The 20,974-nt window shown below is 41.3% G+C and overlaps 1 protein-coding gene across 1 annotated transcript; it reads left to right on the top strand.

Annotated features, from left to right (window-relative positions):
• Positions 1–2,206: 2,206 nt before the first annotated feature.
• Positions 2,207–14,482, top strand: FAM177B (family with sequence similarity 177 member B). The gene is made up of 5 exons (XM_048843267.2): positions 2,207–2,233; positions 3,446–3,601; positions 5,540–5,606; positions 10,493–10,590; positions 13,754–14,482. The coding sequence occupies exons 1-5, from the start codon at positions 2,207–2,209 to the stop codon at positions 13,970–13,972; spliced, it is 567 nt and encodes a 188-aa protein (XP_048699224.1). The 3' UTR covers positions 13,973–14,482.
• Positions 14,483–20,974: the final 6,492 nt, after the last annotated feature.

The following is a 20,974-nucleotide window of genomic DNA, read 5'->3' as shown; positions in this document are numbered from 1 at the left end:
CTTTCCAAATTCCACACTTGATTTTTTTCCCCCAGTTCTGGTGCCAACAGTGGTGAAAGCAGAAAAGTTGTAAGGATCTAACTCAGCATTTGGACTAGGATGTTAAAGTTCCTGATTAGGCTCTCAGGTTCTTACATAGCACTGATACCGAAGTGTCTCTCGGAAGCAGACAAGGTTCCAGGTTGCCTTTTATTAATCATGACACTAATGTCCTACATGACTTGGACTGTTCAGATTCTTTACACAGTAGGTTATTGGGAACCATTCTAGCGAGGTGCTTTGAAGATGTAATCTCACCCAGTTCCTGGTCTGCATCCAAATGGAGTCTGTGCTCTTGATGTGGTCATATCTAGAGCCTTCTCCCAAGATCACGAAGACCCAGTTTGGTTACTACCCAAAGTTATTGTCCTGTTTTTCCTTTTTCAATTCTGAGTTGGGGGGCGGGGGGAGAGAGCAGAGGTTTATATGCTTTTAACGTTATTACCTGCTACCTCCTGACCTATGTTAATATGGTTCATGGGGGATCTGGAGGAAGACTTTGCCCCTCTACGCTGGAGGATATTTGTGGTGATACCAAACATGGGGCTAGAAGGAATCTAAAATCTCTGAAGCTGATGAGTTAACATAGATCCTGCTAATGCTTATTTCTTGCATTTCTACTCTGTCCCTAATGATTTGCCTTGCTGGAGGGAAATGCCAACATGAGGGGTTTTGGCATTGAAAGAACAGGATGAGAAACTTTTACGGAACATAAATTCAAGATGACTCTTAGCCTACAGGTACTGTGCAAAGCCCCTATCTTTCAGTACTCATCTTGAGATTATTCATGCCGTTTTCCTTTTTTGGTGTAAGTAGCTCACAATAGCCTCTAGGATATATTCTGATTTCACGGAGTCCCTCTCAGTGCCAGTCATGCTCTTGAGAATGTCTGTCTGCAGATTCCATCTGAGGGACCCAGGACTGTGGTCTTTCATGTGCACAATCTCTTCCCTGCTTGATATTAGTACCTTCAGGGGCTATGACCTAATATTTGAGGTGAGAGACTCACTGGTTGATCTCTGAATAGAGTAAATTGAGGAAAGAGTGGGGTACTTCACTTTTTAAAACAAACAAAAAAAGTATCAACTGCATATTTGGTCTGAAAATTATGACTGCACACTCTAGAACATGGAATAGTTTATCATTTTTATTCTAACTTCTGTCCATCTAAAACCTGTCCCTTTTTTGGCTTTGCTTTTCAAATTTTAATTATAGTGGTAGGGAATATTTCTCTTTGAATAAGTTAAAATTAGTATTATTATTGAATTTGCACTAAATTGAAAATATACAGAACATTCTTAACACACTGAGAAGATAAAGAATGCCATGTGCATATGCCTAACTGATCAGGTGATTTGGTACTTCACTATTGCTATTGGGCAGGTTACTTAAGTAGGTACCTGGAGCAGGGGAAGAAATTGTACTTCCTAACTAGGAGTAGGCCTGGTTTCACCCACATCTGTAGCCTCTTCTGTTGATCCAATACCAAAGATGCCAGGTTGCATTGGTCTGTTTTATTAATTTCCTTTGATGATTGGCTAGTTCTGCTAAGAAGTTATTTAACAGTTGCTGATATATGGGCCTATTCCTCCAAACTGCCAGTAGGTGTCATACCAGTTGCAGGAAATATTTGTTTGCAGGTGCGTGTTTGGTTCCTTCACTTTGCTGGAAAAAGTAAATATTATACCTGTGACTTAGCTTTAGTAAAGTCAAAGTTCACTTCATAAATGAAGCAAAAACCAAGGGAAGCAGAATGCTGAAAAATGTCCTCAAGAAATGTGATATGCTTTAAAAACAACCAGCTTGCAGGGTTTTCGACATGCCCCCCTGGAGTATCTACTTGCAATGTCCATGTCTGTGCCCACATTCCTTTTGCCACCCCAACCAGTTGTCTTAACTGCTGAACATGCAAATAAAAAGGTCCTGCCCACAATTCAAACATAGCCCAGTCCTTTCAGATAGTTGTATCCTGGAACACTGTGTTTACCTTTCTTGACTTGCCTCCAGACCTGAGCTGCTGCAAATGCTACAGAGACGTTTTCCCCCCCCCCCCCCCCCCCCCATGCACAAATTACATACATGATCAAATGTCATGGTTCTAGATTTTTTTCCCTTACTTGTCTTGGAAACAACTTAATCAGTTTTTGCACTGCAACTTCTTCAAGTGATGGAAGATACCAGAGAGATTCTGCAGGTGAATTTGCTTTTGATTTGTTGTTGGCTAGAGATTTCTCACATTTATACATTTCAGCAATGTATTTGATCCCACCAATGTTCTCCTTCAAACATAAGGAGAACACTGTAAACTAATATTTATTGTCTTTGGAATGTTAAAGTAATGATCTTATTGTCTTGTTTATGACTGATTCTAAATTGATTAGTGAAATGGAATGGGGAAAACATAGTAGCAAATGGCATATATAACTTTTCCTATTTGACTTAAAGTAAGATTTTGAAGAATGCTATATATTTGAAGGGAAAATATCAAAGAAATTAAATATAAAATTATGGTACACCATTGGGCTAAGAGCATAAATAGTTTAAGAAATTTATTATCTTAAGGGTTTCTCCATAGTTACTGGATACCTATTTGCCTTCTTAACTCTAGATTATATTTTATATAGCTGTTAGAAATTTGAAATTATGAAAGGATTAAACTTTTAAAAGATGTATGCATTGTCCATTTTGCTATAGTCCTAACAGAGACAAAACCCAAATAGGCCCAAGTTAAGCAATTTAAAAGGCAAATGCTAATAAACATGGGGCAAAAGGGGAAAAAAAACACTAATTGTGGAAAAAGGAAATCATGATTCTCCCCCATTGGATCTGTGTCCATGTAAATGGAAGCTCTTGGGGGGGGGGGGCTGTCGTCCCTATTTGCGAAGCCCTCTGTGCACTTTTTGGTGCTATATAAATAGTATTGCCTTGTTATTCAATTGCACAGTAGTAAGCTGCAAATTGTTTATTTAGGCTGTGATCTTGCAAAGTGCTAAGCACCATTCATGTCTGCATGTTGCAGGATTTGGCCTTTCTGACTCTTTGTTTTTTGCTGTTTTGAAGTGTCTCATATTAGATTGTAGTAGTATACTCTGAGTCAATGACAGAAAACATGCACAGACGTTTGAAGACCAATGGAAGAGCTGTTTGAGACACCAACAATTGTACCTGTTCTTGTAAGAGTTGGAAGCACCATCATGACACAGGCCAGGTTTCTGTAGCTCTGGCTATGCCCTGGGCTGCCTCTTCCCAAAACTGAACTATGCAGGGCTCTTTATACCTTTTGAGGGTTTAAATAAGATTCTCAAACCCAGTCCTGATATTTCTTAGCCTAAGAGTTAAGGTGAAGCTGAACACTATGCAGTCCAGTGTACTAACAGGGCACTCCTGGCGGGTGTTTTCTCTTGAGCAGGAGGATGGCTTCCAGCACAATGAGATGGAGGATAAAGACGGGGGAGAAACAAGGTCTCCCAGGAGGATCATTTACTTTGCCAGTGGTGAAACCATGGAAGAGTACAGTACAGAAGAAGAAGAAGAGGAGCAGCAGCAGCAGCCACTTGACACAGTAAGCCCCATTATTGGCTTTTAGGAAACTCTGGGGAAATTGGAAGAGGGGAGGAGTATATCTGCTCTATGCACATTAGAGAACACTGCACCCTTCACAGCCATAATAGCTAACTCTGTAGATGATCACTTACCTCTTTTCCCACCCTCCCACCCCCCGTAAATATTGTGACTTCTCTAACCAGTCACAGAACAGATTTAGTACAATTTGGATAGCAACAGTACAAGCTTCTTCAAGTTCTCCTGCTAACGTGCTTTATTCCTGATGGCCACGGGACTGACTGCTGAGGAGAGAGTAGTGGTTAAGTAGATCAAAATAGGATCTATTGCTATACCCCTACCTAATGATAGCTTCATCTTGTGGTGAGAAGATGCAGCAAGGCGATGAGAAGAAACCTACACAAAAGGAATTTGTCCCAAAGCAAAAACATACAGGAGCATGTCCCCTGGTGCTCCGTGACCCATTCCTAAATGCCATATGTCTGTTTCCTCATCTCTAAAATGAGAACAAGACTGAGGGCTAGTCTACATGGAGACACCTGGGGAAAGTTAAGACTAATTAAACCCTTGTCTGGACACTGCTTCAGAAGAAAAGTGGCCTTAGGGCATGTCTACACTAAAAACTCTTAAGTCGACTTATAGATAGATATATTTTACTGTGGTGGTTCATGTCCACCCTACCCTCCTTAAGTCGGTGGTGCACACCCTCACCAGGAGCACTTCCACTGACCACTAAGGGCAGTGTGGGGAGTTGAGAGCCAAGGCTCTCAGCTCTGCTCGCAGCTCTCCGCCAGGAGCCCAGCTACCCCACAGGCTCCCCGCTCCCTCTGGCTGTGTGCCCTTCTGCCCAGTTCTCTGTTCCCTGCTCGGAACCTGGCTGCTCCCCTCTTCCCCCCAGCTCTCATCGCTCGCCAGGAGCCCACCCAGGCTCTTGCCTCCCAGTTGCGAGCTGGGACCCCAGGAGCAGCCTGGCTTGGAGTGTGGATCCTGGGTAGCAGCCCTGGAAGCAGAAAACCAGGAGCACAAGAGGCAGCCCAGCTTGGAGTGGGGAGCCCAGGCAGTGGGCAGCAGCTTAGCTGGGAGGACTTTCTTGTCAATGTCACAACTCCAGCAAGGAGCCATGAAATTGACAAGAAAGCCAGCGGAGGGCTGATGTAAGTAACACACTGTCTACAAAACACTATCGCCCTAACTACACCTACATAAGCCCTACACCTCTTGTGGAGGTGGAGTTATGTTGGTGTAGTAGGGCACTTACACCAGGGGTTAGGTCGATTTTAATTGTGGATTTTTCACACCCCAGACCAATGAAGTTATATTGACCTAATTTCTGAATGTACACAAGACCTTAGTTAATTTGTCTTAATTCATCCCCATGTAGACAAACCTTAAGTTATTGACCTCGCAGGGATACAGTGAGGATAAGTAATGTTTGTAAACATCTCTGAAAATGTAAAGCATTATATTGTGCTAGATATTGACATTTACATGTATCTATTTCTGTCCAAAATCTCTAAATATTTTTAGTATTTTGGCCTGATCCTGCAAATACTTAAACCTGTGAACAACTTTATTCACATGGAGTTCAAAGTTCCTCAGAGGTTTATGTATTTTGCAGGATTGGACCCTTTGTGTTCTATTGTATATGTGTTCCTTATGTTCATTGTACTGATGTTTCTTGTTGGCTTGGTAAATGAAACTGGTATCCCTAGTTTAAATAGACAGAGACTTGCTGTAAATCAGCTGAGACTAGCTAGCTTGAACAGCACCCTGTGTAAAGACTGAAGTAAAGAAAACAATTAGCTTTCTTCCCTACACCATGGAAGATCCTTGCATACGGCAAATATTATGGGTCAAATTAATCTCTAGTACAAGCCCATGGATTAGTTCAGCTCTGTATGTCTAAAATGAAAGTTTTCCTTTTGTTCTTGTTTTGTAGTCCAAACTCTCCTGGGGGCTCTATCTGCGGCTGTGGGCAGTTCGAATCGCAACAACTTCACTTTTTAGTCGGTATATTTTTTCTTGCATCAATGGGAGAGTTATTTTACATTTAGTTGAATATAATTACTGTTCAATATTATTAAGATATAAGATCATCACCAGAATTGTTTCCTTCATCTTATTTGTTTTATGTATTCTCAAAACTGGGTGTTGCTATTCTATACACAAAAAAAAAATCTCTCTATTATATATATTTTATAATATATTAAACAAAATATGATATTTTTCTTCAAGGAGATAGATATCTAGCTAACACTATTCAATATGAAATACTTCAGGTTAGATTATTTGAGATCAGATCATCCATTGTCCTTTTAAAAAAAAAAAACAGTTTCTTATAGCAACCAGACAGAAACTCCCACCAATGTGGGGACTGCCTCAGCATGCTTAAAGGAGCAACCTGAATTCAGTGGCAAGAGCCTGATGGCTGTACCAGTATGTCACGATCTGGCTATGCAGTCTTGGGGACTCTGACTTTCGTACTACCAACACATCTAGCACAACGTGCCATGCTGCAGCTACTGAAGAAAAGCAGGTTTCATTGGCAACAACCTCCACGGCAGATGATTTCCAGTGGGTCTGCTGACATGAAGCTGGTCTCGCTTTCATTCAGCCCTATAATACTAAATCGGTTTTTCATTGGCACAGTGATGGGTTTAACCAATAAGAGTCTCTGTATATGTCATTTTAGTTGGCAGATGCTAGGTATCCTTTTCATTTCTAGTGTGACAGTATATCAAATACTGCATCCAAAATAACTACCTTAAAAGAACATTAGTTTCAAAGTCAAGCAGTCAAAAACTAGGAAATGCTTGAATTAAGGGTGCCTGAGCAATTTTAATTTGGCCCCCTTGTGCATAGGAATTATGATATAATCTTCTTAATTGTATGATCACATACTACTTTTCCCCCCAAACCCTTATTCAGTACACATGTGAGGTGGTGCTCACTGAATGGTTAGTTATTCAGTATCTGATTTTATCCTTCTCATTCCATGTGTGGCTCCATGTATTATTTACTACACACCATCAAAACCCTAGAATTATTAATTTCTTCTTGAGTGTCTCTATGATGGTGTCATCATAATACTGTCTTCGGAGTGTTTCACAAACACAATGGAGTTATTTTCACAACACCGTTCTGTGGTATGGGGATATTACCTCCCTTTTGCACTTTGGGAACTGATGCACAGAAATTAGAGCCAAAAATTGTCAAGTGTCAACTAATTTTGGGTGCCCTATTTGATGCTGTAGCGGGGCAGGACTCACCCCTGCAGTGCCTCCTGCTGGTCATCCAGGGAATTAGCATTTCCAGCCTCCAGAGTACCCTCTGCAGGCCAGTGTCCTGCTTGCTGCTGGGCCCCCAAGTCCCTCCCAGTGCCCCTTTACTCAGGGGTTCTGCCCGCCGCAGGAACCCCCAACCCACTATCCCCATCTCGCCTCAGTGGCTACTGCCAGTCACCATCTAGCCCTTGCTCCCTGGGGCGGACTGCAGTATAATTGCCACTCGTTATTGGCAAGGAGGGTCTGGACCTGCTGCTTCTGCCTACCCTTGGGCTGCCCTCTGCAACCTCAGTACCCTTTTCCTAGGCCTTCATCAAGGCCTGCAGCCTGGGGGTTTCCCAGGCCAGAGCTCTTCAGCTCCTCTGGCCTTTCCCCAGCACTGCTCCACTTTAGGTACCCTGCTCAGCTCCGAGCAGTCAGGCCTCTCCCTCTCAACATCTAGAAAGAGACTGTGTCCTTCTGGCCCACTGCCCTCTTATAAAGGCCAGCTGGGTCTTGACTGAGGTGTGGCCGCAGCTGTGGCTGTTTTCCCGATCAGCTGAGGCTTGCTGCTTTCCCTAGCAGCAGCCCTCTCACAGCCTCAGCTCTCTCCCAGGGCTGATTTCAAGCCTTTCAGGGCAGGAGCAGGTGACCACCCTGCTCCAGATACATATGGGTTTTTTTGTAAGTACATAGCATATTAAGGTGCTTAATGCTCTAAGCAAAGCTCCCACTGACTTCTGTGGAAGCTGTGAGGTCAGCATTTCTACAGTTCAGATCCCACGTTTGTCAACCTGGGACTCAGAAAATGAGATGTGTGCACACAGTGGCCACCTGTGAAAACTTTTGTTATTGCCCGACGCCACATAGGAACTTTGCAGCAGAGGCTGCAATCAAATCCTTTTCTCCGGGGCAGCATTCAACTATCTTAATCATGACACCATCTTTTCTGTTCCTGCAGTCTCTGCCTCATTCACTGCACGCTTTCCAAATTCTGCAACAAATGAGGAAGCGATCCTGCAGACAACAATCTCCTTAACTCCACAATCATGAGCCATTCCCAGGATCCATTCACAGTCTGTCCTGTGTCCCGAATGAGGCAAAGGTCCTGTGGAAAAAAGTGATAATTAGAGAGTACCACAATGCATATATACAAGGCAATCTTAATTCTGGCCTCTCTTGATTTTGGCACCTTAATGTTCTTTTAACTTAATTTTTAAAAAATATAATTTCCTACTTTTTTTTAAAAAAGGAAAAAAATCCTGTGAAACTATACTGACCCACACATACATACACGGGTCATCACCAGGGTTTGGATATTTAGATCCGCAGCACAGTTGACTCCTCTGTCACTTGAGTTAAAAGATTAACCAGTAGCCGTAGAATGCTGTGACCCCTTCTTGTGGCAGGTCAACATAAAAGCTAAGATGCAAACTTTAGCCATGGGTTTCACAGCTATTTGCTACACAGCAAAGGAATAGTGGCACTTGGGAATAATGGGTTCAGTTCCAGGTTCTGGAGGAAAGCATGCTCTAGTGGTTTATAAGCACTGGCCCTGTTCCCTTCTGCTCCTACCTGTCACGTTCTCTGTTCCAGTTTCCCTGCCCTGCATTTCTCTTCCCTGTCTCTCCTGCTCATACCTCTGCATTCTAGTCAGGCTGCTTCCTCCTCTGTGCTTTCTGGGTACCAGCAAGGGGAGCACTGAGGATGCAGGAGATGCAGTCTCCCTGGTCTCAGTTACAGTGGCTCCTGGGAACTGGGCAAAACAGTTGAAGGGAAAGAGCTACTCAACTAGGGATGCAAAAAGAAAAGGAGTACTTGTGGCACCTTAGAGACTAACCAATTTATTTGAGCATGAGCTTTCGTGAGCCACAGCTCACTTCAGGTGTATGCTCAGCCACTCTTCGGGGATGGTGTATCAACAGTCTAGTCAGCACATAGGAGCTGTGAGGACGGAGCATGCTCAGTGCACATGGAATCTTCTGAGTACTTGGCTTCCAGCTTTTTTAACAAATCTCTGCTGAGCACATGCTAACAGATTTTTTTCAGGGATGTTGTAAAGACCAAAACTATAACTGGATTTAAAAAAGAATTCTATAAGTTCATGGAGAATAGGTTCATCAATGGCTATTAGCCAAAATGATCAGGGGTGCAACCCCATGCTCTTGGTGTCCCTAGGCCTCTGACTGCCAGATGGCGAGACTGGACGATGGGATGGATTACTTGATGGTTGCCCTGTTCTGTTCATTCCCTTTGAAGCATATGGCATTGACTGCTGTCAGACAGGTTACTGGACTAGATGAACCATTGGTCTGACTCAGTATGGTCACTCTTATGTTCTTACACTATGTCTTATAATGTGACCAAATGTGGGCGGATTTTCATAGGGATGGCAAAAGGTGCATCCTGACACTAGGGCAAAGCCCTGCCAAATCTCAAGTCCCTGCTCCAAATCATGGAGGTGCTAGAGCTTCTCAATGAAACAACTGTAACCATTTTTTTTAATGTGGGCTATGTGTATTTTCCCCTAACCTCATTCTTGGAAATGACAATAATGTTAGTTGAAACTTTTGCAAAAATTTCAGCTTGAGAGAGACACCAGGCATGGAAAATTTCAGCCCCTGCAGCTTAAGTTTGGCAAAGTTATAAGCAACTGAAAACAGGATCTTTATAATGAAAAGTGTCAGGCAACTTTAACTATAGTTGTCAGTACCTGCGCCACCTTTAATAAATGGCATTAATTGGCAGGCAGGGGGTAAAACTATGGGTGGACAAAATCTACCTGGACTGTAGGAAAATATTTAATAGTGTTCCAGATCAGACTGATATAATCAACTGAAAATTTGCACCAACAGGGCACAAATAAGGGTAGAACTACTGAAGCAGATTAGAAATTGGCAGAGGGACAAGAAACTGAGGCCATAAGGAAAAGAAAATGGGTCAAGTGGAGACAGGTCAACAAGCATAATACTGCAGAAAGATGGATTAGGACAATCTAGCTCTGCCAACTGACATCATTGCATACAATTTTGATAAACTGTGATACTCCAGGCAGGCCAGTGCTAAGTCTGAAAAAGTGGCACCTGAAAGCAGTCACAACTTTTTCCCCCCTTCAAAAATCACTAGCCTCCTAAACACAAGAGATACAAAGTCCATCTCTTCTCCCTGATACAGAGGAAGAGAGGCTTCTGTCAGTTGAAAGAAGATCCTGAAAGGAAAGAAGACTTGTCTATGACCTCTTGACTGTTTGAGAGTGAATTGCCATGGAAAACAACCCAGGCTGAATTTGTTTACGCAAAGTGTAGTTGAAACACAGTATGGAACAAACTGCCTAAGGCTGCAGCTGGTGTAAGTGGACATACATCATTTCCAGGAATGCTGGCTAAGTCTTTGGAAAAGGATTGAAATGGGTAGCCATTCAGTAGTTTTCTGGAGTCAGGACTAGGCTTACTGAAAGGGGCTTGTATTTCCTGAGCTGATGAAGACAGCCCTTGTCCTTTTGTTCATATATATATCAGTGCGTAAAACTATTTATTTTCTCGCACCACATAAAATGCCTCTCTAGACGAGCTCCTTACTTACATAAGGGATAGAATTGCTGTTATTCTTTCTCCTCCCTGTCTTTTTAGCTTGCGAATTCCTCGGTGGGAAGCTTGCCACGCTCTTTGGACTCAATGAACCTAAATATCAATATGCAATAGATGAATACTACAGGACACAGAAGAAGGTAAATGAAATGCATACATAGCTTTTTAACAAGTGGAGAACAAAAAATATGGGACTTAATTTATCATGTTTTATTATTAAGAACCAACAGTCTTCTTTCCAAACAAGACACAAAGCAAAAACACTCACCCCCAAAGAATTTACAATCTAAGCAAACCTGTGTGTTTGTGTGTGTGCTTTCTCTTTTTTCTCTCTCTGTATATGTAGTTTAAAATCTTCAGTGGATTGCTTGTGGGTATCCTTGAACCTTTACTAAAGTCACTAGCTCTGTACAGATCCTATGAAAAGCTTTGAGATGTTCTGGCATCAGAATACACTATATACACTGAAATGGCTGTGATTAAATTTTCAGGCTGCAGGGGTTTGATTTTAAATGTTTGTATTGTGGATTAGTTCTCTTCCAGAACGACTTCCAGAGTCTTACTTCCTGAGTTGACAAGGTTGTCTTCACAATGGAGCTCAATCTGGATATGTGTCCTGGTGGTGGCAGGAAAGTTTGGTCATTCATTCTCACATCATCCCATGTTAACAGATTCAGAGACCACTGTCGGGATGGGGGTTGGAGAAAAATGTTTGCCCCACCTGTCTGCACTGAGTCAAGGTGCTGTACTGGCAACACCTAGACAGAAGATGGCTGAATGGTGGTCCTAGAATAGAAAAATAAATGAAAATTCCATGAGGACTCAGCAAAACTGTGGAGAAGCCTTGGGGTGTGAACAACACAAACTCCTTCAAAAACGTCCTATTTTTAGTATTCATTTTTCTGTCTTCAGCTATTTACAAGGCACTAGAGGTTTACTCTCCTGAAATATTTCTCCTAGCACTGCTGGCTTGTGGTCCAGAAGACTGTTCCCACTGAATAATGTAGTGTAATTCCAATTGTCCTCTTACTCATTCCTTCCAAAACTTGGAACAAAATGACCTACCCTGCCCTGCTATGTTGAGAAACTGGTTACTGGTCACCGTGATATATGGCTGTTTTGTTGTAGGTTAAGTTGATCAAAGGCATGTTTGTTTCTTGAGGAAACTGCTGTGCACAAACGAGCATGCAGATGAAATTTTATATTCAGCTACAGATGCAGAAATTGGATGAGTTCTAGCAATAAAGTTTTACAAGAAATAACCTTTTGACTTGTGGGGGGAGATGAATGTATAAGGACACCACCACATTTTCAGACAATTTTGCGTGGTTGAAGGCTGCTTGTAAACAGAGATGAGCCCAAGCTGCAAAATTTTGACCTGGGTCTGGATTTTGAATCTGCCCCAATTTTCAGAGATTTCCTTATATATATTTGAATTTGGTCCTGTTATAGAGAAGGACTAGTCACAATTTTTTTTTTATTCTAAACCCACCACAGTCCCCCAAAAATCTGAAATTACTTGCTGGGGGTCAGTTTTATTCTTTAAAAGACGGTCCTGTTGCCTGATCTATGGATTGTCTTAATTTGACTACTTAAGAATTCCCAGTTAGCACCTCAAGGTTTGATAGGTTTTTGTCCCAAGATCAAGGCCAGTAGTATTAGAATTACTGTTCACACAGTTGCAACACTCACACATATGAAGAAGCTTCTGTACATGTGATGAGAGTTTTATTAATACAGTTAGCAAAGTCACAAACATTCCAACCCAGTAAGATAGACAGAGATAATACAGAATGTGCATCTGAGCATCCATATACTCGCACCATCCCTTGCAGAACAATCTGAAATGTTAGTCATTATCTGCCTCACCATCATCTCCTTCCTCATCACCATCGCCAGTGGTCATCATCCTGTCACCGCCCCAGAGCTACGCATCTCCCTTCCAAAGCACATAGGCTATGAGACAACTTGTAGATTGTTAGGCTGACATTGCTATGCCTAACGCATATTCAGTAAGGATTTCTTTCTTTGTCCTTATTTGTATTTCCTCACCCTACTAATGTTGGGGTGCCCTTGTCCCACAAGTCAGTAGGCTTTTTACCTCAAGCTTAATTAGAATATAGGTCAATTGGTTACCATGGCACTCTTGTGATCAGACATCTGTGAATGTTCCTAATTTAAAATATACCAAGCCAATATAAACTAGAATCTTATGGTTACTTGTTAGCAGTTTAGTCATTACAGCATTCTCTTATGATCTGGGGTTACTCCTGGTTAACTGCATAGGCTAAGGCTTTGGGGCTTTATTCCTTGTTTATCTAAGCTATTGTCTTACAGGCCTGTGGCTTGTAAACTCCTTGCTTTACTGCCTTAACTTATGTCTATGCCTTACATAGCAAATACCTATCCCTATAGGCTACAGTCCTACTTTGTGTGAAAATGGCATTGTGGGTTTTCTGTTTGTAGACTAATAATTTATTATTATTTTATTTATTTTATTAATATTATTATTTTATTTATTTTATTAATATTCATATTAAATATGTTTTTACAGGTGTTAAAAATACAAAAATTTCATCTCCAGCTCTGCAAATTCAGCCCGAGATCTTCCACTCAAGCTGGTTCTTTCTGGCTCTTCACTAGTCAAACGCTCTTCTTTCCATCTGTGCAACCCCATTTGTCCTCAAATTTAAGCCCCCAGGTACATCTCTGCAGACCTATTTAATTCCTGTTAGTGGGCTTGATAAGGGAAACTGAGGGCATAATTTGAGGACAATAGGATTGCATAGGAGGCTTTGCAACTGGAACATAAGAATTCTGACCCCTGAGGTGCCCCCCCAAATCCAGCTTACCTTGCCAGAGCTGTATGTTCTGCAGAACTGGCACAGCTAAAAAAAAGTAGTAAAAATAACTTTTTTTCACTAAAGCAATTAGATCTCTTTCTGAATAAACTCATGGAGCAGAGCAGCAAAAGGGTGGTGATTTTACATAGTTTCTTTTCACAGTAGACTTTAAGTATGTTTCATGGCTTGTAGCATTTTTAATTCTAGAACAGATCACTACTTCAGAAACTTAAAACAAGTTTCAAGCTACAGTGCTGGCCTTTCTCAGAGTTCCTGTTACTTCTGTGTATAACGGTTACAGGCAGTTAGACAGTAACCCAATCTTATGTAATGGAGCTACTCAGCCCAACGTAACAGAAAACTCATACTGCTATCGCTGTCAGTGTCTCCTTATAGAAGACATCAGAACAGGTTTCATTTTGTCCAGTAAATTTTTCTTATTGTCTTGTCTTCATTGCAGGAAACTGAAGATGATGAAGATGGTGAAATGATCTCTGAGACGAATGAGGCAGAATCTCTGAATGAAAAACACCACCTTGAGGTACAGAGTGTAGAATATGGATCTATTAGACTCAAGGATGCTATGGAGTTTTCTCAAAGAAGCACTTTTGCAAACATTGATGAGGCTTCAAAACATGACCTACAAAGTCCAAACTGTATCTCAGCTGTTAAGAAATGATGGCAACATTGTCAGTGTGGTCTCCTCTGATACTGAAATAACTCTATAATAGGACATTAACATATCATTAGCATGCTCTGGGGCTAACACATCACATTCCTTTGTCCGGCAGTGTTATTCCAATGTCCAATAGCCAGCTAGATAGAGCCAAAATAGCTCTGTGATGGAGAAAGGTAGAAAGGAGATGGTGAAGATTTCATGCTGCCTTCTGTAACATCTGACGCTTTACTATTTGAGCTAAGGAGGTTGATGGAGCATCTGCCACCTGGTTCCCTATGTTTGTGAGCATTGAACTGGAGCCCTTACATTCTGATGTGTGAATCACGGACTTGACATTAGATGGTTACTTTTGAAAGTGGAAAACATCCAATTGGGACTATGCAATGGAATTTGATATGCTAGGGTACCTAAAGCATCCTGCTGAATCATAGTCTATTCTGGGTAGCTACAGATGTTTCCAAGTCAGCATAAGAATGATGTAAAACTTGCCCTTTTGTTTTAAGTGAATGAGTGAACATAAGAAAACTAATAGTCACTTTATGGATTCCCATGTTCTTGTATTTTTAGTTTTCACTTTTCTATTCCTCGACCTTAAGTTGCTAAAGTAATGGGTCCTTTTGTATAAAACCTAGGACTGTTGATTAATCGCAGTTAACTCATGCGATTAACTCAAAAAATTAATTGTGATTAATCGCACTGTTAAACAATAGAATACCAACTGGAATTTATTACATATTTTTGGATGTTTTTCTACATTTTTCAAATATATCTATTTCAATTACAAAACAATACAAAGTGTACAGCGCTCACTTTATATTATGTTTGATTACAAATATTTGCACCTTAAAAATGATAAACAAAAGAAATAGTATTTTTCAATTCACCTCATACAAGTACCATAATGCAATCTCTTTATCATGAAAGTGCAACTTAAAAATGTAGATTTTTGTTGTTGTTACATAACTGCACTGAAAAACAAAACAATGTAAAACTTCAAGAGGCTACAAGTCCACTCAGTCCTACTTCTTGTTCAGCCAATCGCAAAGAGAAACAAGTTAGTTTACATTTACGGGAAATAATGCCGCCCACTTCTTAATTACAGTGTCATCTGAAAGTGAGAACAGGCATTCACATGGCACTGTTGTTGCTGGCATCACAAGATATTTATGTGCCAGATGCACTAGAGATTCATATGCCTCTTAGTGCTTTGGCCACCATTCCAGAGGACATGCTTCTATGCTGATGACGCTTGTTTAAAAAAAAATGCGTTAATTAAATTTGTGACTGAACTCCTTGGGAGAGAATTGTATATCTCCTGCTATGTTTTACCCACATTCTGCCATATATTTCATGTGATAGCAGTCTCGGATGATGACCCAGCATGTTGTTCCTTTTAAATACACTTTTGCTGCAAATTTGACAAAATGCAAAGAAGATACCAATGTGAAATTCTAAAGATAGCTACAGCACTTGACCCAGGATTTAAGAATCTGAAGTGCCTTCCAAAATCTGAGAGGGACAAGGTGTGGAGCCTGCTTTGAGAAGTCTTAAAAGAGCAACACTCTGATGCAGAAACTGCAGAACCCAAATCACCAAAAAAGAAAATCAACCTTCTGCTGGTGGCATCTGACTCAGATGATGAAAATGAACATGTCAGTTTGCACTGCTTTGGATCGTTCTCAAGCAGAACCCATCATCAGCAAGGATGCATGTCCCCTGGAATGATGGTTGAAGAAATAAGGGATATATGAATTTTCAGTGCATCTGGCATGTAAGTATCTTGCAACACCAGTTACAACAGCACCATGCAAATACCTATTCTCACTTTCAGATGACATTGTAAACAAGAACCAGGTAGTATTATCTTCTGCAAATGTAAACAAACTTATTTGTCTGAGCAATTGACTGAACCAGAAGTAGGACTGAGTGGACTTGTAGGCGCTAAAGTTTTACTTTATTTTATTTTTGAATGCAGGGGTTTTTTTACATAATTTTACATTTGTAAGTTCAACTTTCATGATAGAGATTGCACTACAGTACTTAGGTGAATTGAAAAATACTATTTCTTTTCTGTTTTACAGTGCAAATATTTGTATTAAAAATAAATATAATATAGTGAGCACTGTACACTTTGTACTCTCTGTTGTAATTGAAATCGATATTTTTTTAAAATGTAGAAAACATCCAAAAATATTTAAATAAATGGTATTTTATTACAGTTTAACAGGATGATTAATTTTTTAATAGCACAATTAATCGCGATTAATTTTTTTAATCGCTTGACAGCCCTAGTAAAAACAAAATTTACTTCACCCCAGGCCTAGTTGATTGATTTCATTTGTGTGGTATCTTGTCATGGTCTTATTTTGGTGCATGTCCTAGGAGCTATAGAGTTAATGTTTGTGTGGAGACATGGCTCTGAACCAGGTATGAACACCTCCCTGCATTCTAAGGTAGTTCCCAATTGGATCAGAATTCCAGGGAATGGGCCAATCTCTAATTTCACACTATGAGTTGGGTATCACTTGCCAAGATACACACACGTATAATTACATAATTTCAGCTCTTCTTCCCCCTATCCTGTGAGACCTAGGCTCCAGTGCCATGTCCGCAGGAAGGGGTGGGTCTCAGTCTCACTAGGAATGAATGAAGGATGGGAATAGCAGAACAGAGAATGGGTTTGGCACTGCTTTGTCTGTGTGTAGAGAATTGGAGACGTAGTAGCTTGAACAGGAAACCTCAACAGGAGTGCAGAATTCTTTTGCATAAAGCAGCTTATTTTCCACACCATTCAGCCCTTAAGCAGTAGGTGTTTTATTAGTACTAGGGGGCTTCCTACATTCCTCCTTGGAGACTTGTAAGGAAGCAAAAAGGAAAGTCTGCTGTGGTTGTGATTAGATCTGTCTCCCTTCAGAGAGGCTCTGCTGCCCTTACAACAACATACTTTTTCCTGGTATGCACAGGGTTCTATCATGTGTAGCGCAAACAGTGATGTAAACGGGGGCTTTATCCTACACCTCATCTTTAAGCCTCCATTTAGGGCTAACAGCACCACTTCTGTCGCTGCTGAACTTGACCTGAAGACTCATGAGAACTGCACATAACTATGTCAGACTTACTCCAGGCTGAATTATTTGGACCTTTCTGAAGAATAAGGCCCCAGTTGTGCTAGGTACTGTTACACATGTCATTTAAAAAGGCAGTCCCTGCTCCAAAGAATTTATGTCTTAGCATATGATGAAAAACAAGTACATACAGCAAACAAATGGAGAGGCGGAGGACAAGGTGTGACAGACTGACAATTATATCCTGAATAAACTTTACTGAATTAAGTTAAACCTATTGAATTAGTTTTAACATCTCTGGAGTTCATTGTATTAAAAATGCAATTGTGTATGTGTTTTGGAATTGTATGTATTTCCCTGGGAAGGGTAAGTAGGAGAACAGCAGGGGATGATTAGACAAATTCACTCAGGTTGTAACATCTCCAGAGAAACTACCCCCCTGAATAGGTGGCACATTTATTAGTCCAAGGACTACCAGACAAAGAAAGGGGTTTTGGATAAATAGCCTGGTTTTAAACTGGCTCAGGCCTTCTTCCTGATCGAGCAAATGGACAGGACCCCTAATCCATGGAGGACCCCAAGCCTTAGAATATGGTTGGAAGGACTGGGCCAGCCAGAAACCATATTTGGATGGGGTTAATTTTGGTAGGCTGAATAGCATGCATGTAGATTCTTTATTATTTTTAATATGTTTTCTCTCTAGTGCTTTTTACCTTAAGAAACCCAAGATATAAAGTGGGCTTACATAGAAAAAATTGTATGATACCTATAACTAGCAATTATACCTATTAACGGTCTCTAAAGAGAAAGCAAGCAGGTGTCCTTGGGCAACCTGTGAAGGCAGGGAATTGTGTAGCCTGGAAATCCCCTGGTCAGAAGGGAAAAAAACACAAGTCTACACCCAAGACAGGCAACAGCTGGGGAGCTGAAAGCCAAGAGTCATGTTCTGCTAGACCACTGAGGAGAAACATAGGTGCAGTTGCCCTGAACTGTGGCACAAGGTACCAGTGAAACATTCACGTTAATGTAAATAAGCAGGAGGTGGGGGTGGGGGGTGAGCTGGGGGTGTGGAAGACCTTGCCATGGGAGAGAAAGTCAATGATGGACAATGGAGAAGAGCGGCCAGCTCTATTACCAATCCCATGCATTAAAATCTTGAAATGGTAAAAAAATAAAATCTTGTTTTTATTTGGCTGCTGCTTTTTGAGCCTTTAGGTTTTCAGATCTTTTTCCACAACCACGAAGGCTAGAAAGCTGAGGTACTAATCACCTACTCCAGGACCTGAAGCTTTAAGAAAAACACCAAATATTGCCAGATTCATGATAAAATGTGAGAACTGGCAACCGTGCAGGAAGGAGGGGAGAGCAGAGGAGAAGTCATGGACGCTGATGGACTAGAAATCACAGAAGGACTGGATGGTGAGAGGAGAAAGAAGAAGCAGGTGAGCAATACTGGAGACAATGTGATGTCAGACAAGGGAAGTTCAGCAATGGAAAGTGGGAGCAAAGGCACCCCTGTATTCACACCCTACACACTACTGCAATAATATTTGAACAAAATATGCCTTGTGAGAGATCATCTGAAAGCTAAAGCCACACTGGTTATCAATATCCTTGTAAAATGCGTGTGTGAGCTTTGTTTGAAGTTAGAATTCCATCTGTATAATGTTACTAGAATCTGTTCAAGACAAAGACAGGTTAGCCTAGGTAAAGGTGATAAACAGGTGCATCCTGGACAAATGAATGTGGGTTTATCTCAGTTTTTACATATTAGCTATAAACAAAACTATCAAGCTAAAGCAGTGGGGATTATCTTGAGACTGAACTTGAGAGACAAAGAATTAACCTGGCTCCTGCACCCCAGAGGGACGCAGGCGACTGAGTCCCCAGGAGGCCTATCTGACTTGTAAAATGAAGAAATCCCTTTGGGAATAGGAAGAACAGAGAGACTCCATCTTGATCCTGCACCTTCAAGGAGACAATGAAACCAAGTGATTTGATCTCTGTGATGGGTCCTGGCCAGGCTGGCCAGTAAATAGCTGAAAAGGAGACTGGGCGTGAAAGAAACTATCTTGAACAAAGACTGTATCTTGCTAGTTTACATTTTTTACTTTTAGATGCATGTTTTCACTTTTATTTGCTTGTAACCATTTCTACCTTTATCTCTTTTACTTGATATCACTTAATCCATGGTCTTCTGTTAATAAACTTGTTTCACTTTTACTATAAACCAAGTCAATGCTGTGTTTGAAGGGAAAGGAGCATTTACCTCAGTTAAATTACTAAACTGTGACGTACTGACTCTTTAACAAAGCAACAAACAATCTCTTCTGTGAATGAACAGTGGTAGGGTCTGTGCATTTGCAGAGAAACATCTCTGAAGAGCTTGGGGGGCTGAAGTTCACTGACTGTTACCTGCTAGGCAAGGTCTGGGCTGGTAGAGCCTTGAGGAGTTTGATGTTGTGGAAGACAGGCTGATGTGGCAGGGAGCTGCAACACACTTTAGTTGCCAGCAAAACTCATTCTTGCTGAGGCAAAGAGGTAACACAGTGGCTTACAGTTCTGCATATCCCCAGCAGTGTGTTACAGAGAGTAAGAGCTTAATCCACGATTGCAAGTTAAACAAGGTGCTGAGGGTGGTGAGACAGGAGGTTAGTGGGTCAGATGCAGATTTCATCTGTAAAAGTTCTGATTTCCTCTCCTCTACCCATCCCCTTTATAAGCCTCTTGATAACACAGAACATCTTCATTTCCCCCCCTCTCGCCACTGGAAAGTTTGTGTGTCAACAGGGGCCTACTATGCGGAAAGAAGCAGGCCACAAATAAACACAGGATCCTGAGCCTTGTTTGTAGGACAGTGGTTCTGGACAATACAACACATATAAATCTATACAAAAATCTGGAATGCACAATACTGGTAACTGATTTTGTTTCCCTGTGGAGGATTTCTCTGTGTACCAACAGTCACTGATGTGTCAACAAACTTTATAATGTGGAGGGTGTGATGCCTCCTTGTCCCATCCCCCTATAGATACATATTTGGGATTGAGTTGTTGGACACCCTCATGTTCCTCCACTAATTCCATTCCTGGCCAGAACAGTTATTTTCAGATATAGACCCAAACTGGGACTTCCTCAAGGTTCAAGGAGAACTGGATTTGGTGTTCCTATTTGAGCCTGGAGCATCCCTTGTGTAAAAGAAGAGACAGGGCTCAGCTGTAATGAAGCTATGGGGGAGTTCTTTACTACCTCAGTAAAGATTACTGTAAACAGCAGACAGAAAGCTGTATTTCTCCCTAACCCTGCTAGCCTAATACAGCTTACGCTGTCTGTCACAGTTCCCAGGCAAACTGCATCCCTGACCTCTGGTCTTGTCAAGTGCATCTCCTCCATGCTTTTAAGCCTCCAGCTGTCACCTGGCTTTGAGTGGAGTCATGCAATTCTCCCACCCCGAGACTGGGCCTTGGCTGCAGTCCCCAGCCACTAACTAGACCTCAGCAGATCTGATTTAGGCTCAGTCTCTGCAGTTTTGTTCACTCCACGAGCAATGACAGCAGTGACTGGGAGTGGACAGACTCCTTAAAGCAAAGTATTATTAAATTTGAACAAAAGAATTTAAGAGAAAATGGGTCTTAACACAACAAATATACTGAAAGCGTTTCTGGCTTTTCCCTAAGTCTTACCATTCCCTGTATCTGGGAAGGAACACTTCTTTAGGCTCCCTCTACAGCATCTTTCTCTCTCCACCTGTCTTCCTAAACAGCTGCTGACAAGTCCTGTCTTCCCTTGAGAAGTGCTTTTTTATCTCTTTAGTGTGTATTTGATTTCCAGGCTCCTAGCTTTGGCAAAAAAAGGCTTGCAACTTGATGGAGACAGATAGTTTGTCACAGAGTTTAAAATGTGTGCTGGTGTGTTCTTATCTAGATATATTGTGTTG

The sequence above is a fragment of the Caretta caretta genome, chromosome 3 (genome assembly GCF_965140235.1).
Source record: "Caretta caretta isolate rCarCar2 chromosome 3, rCarCar1.hap1, whole genome shotgun sequence".
In the NCBI taxonomy this organism is placed as follows: Eukaryota; Metazoa; Chordata; order Testudines; family Cheloniidae; genus Caretta; species Caretta caretta.
This window is presented reverse-complemented; position numbering and strand designations above follow the sequence as displayed.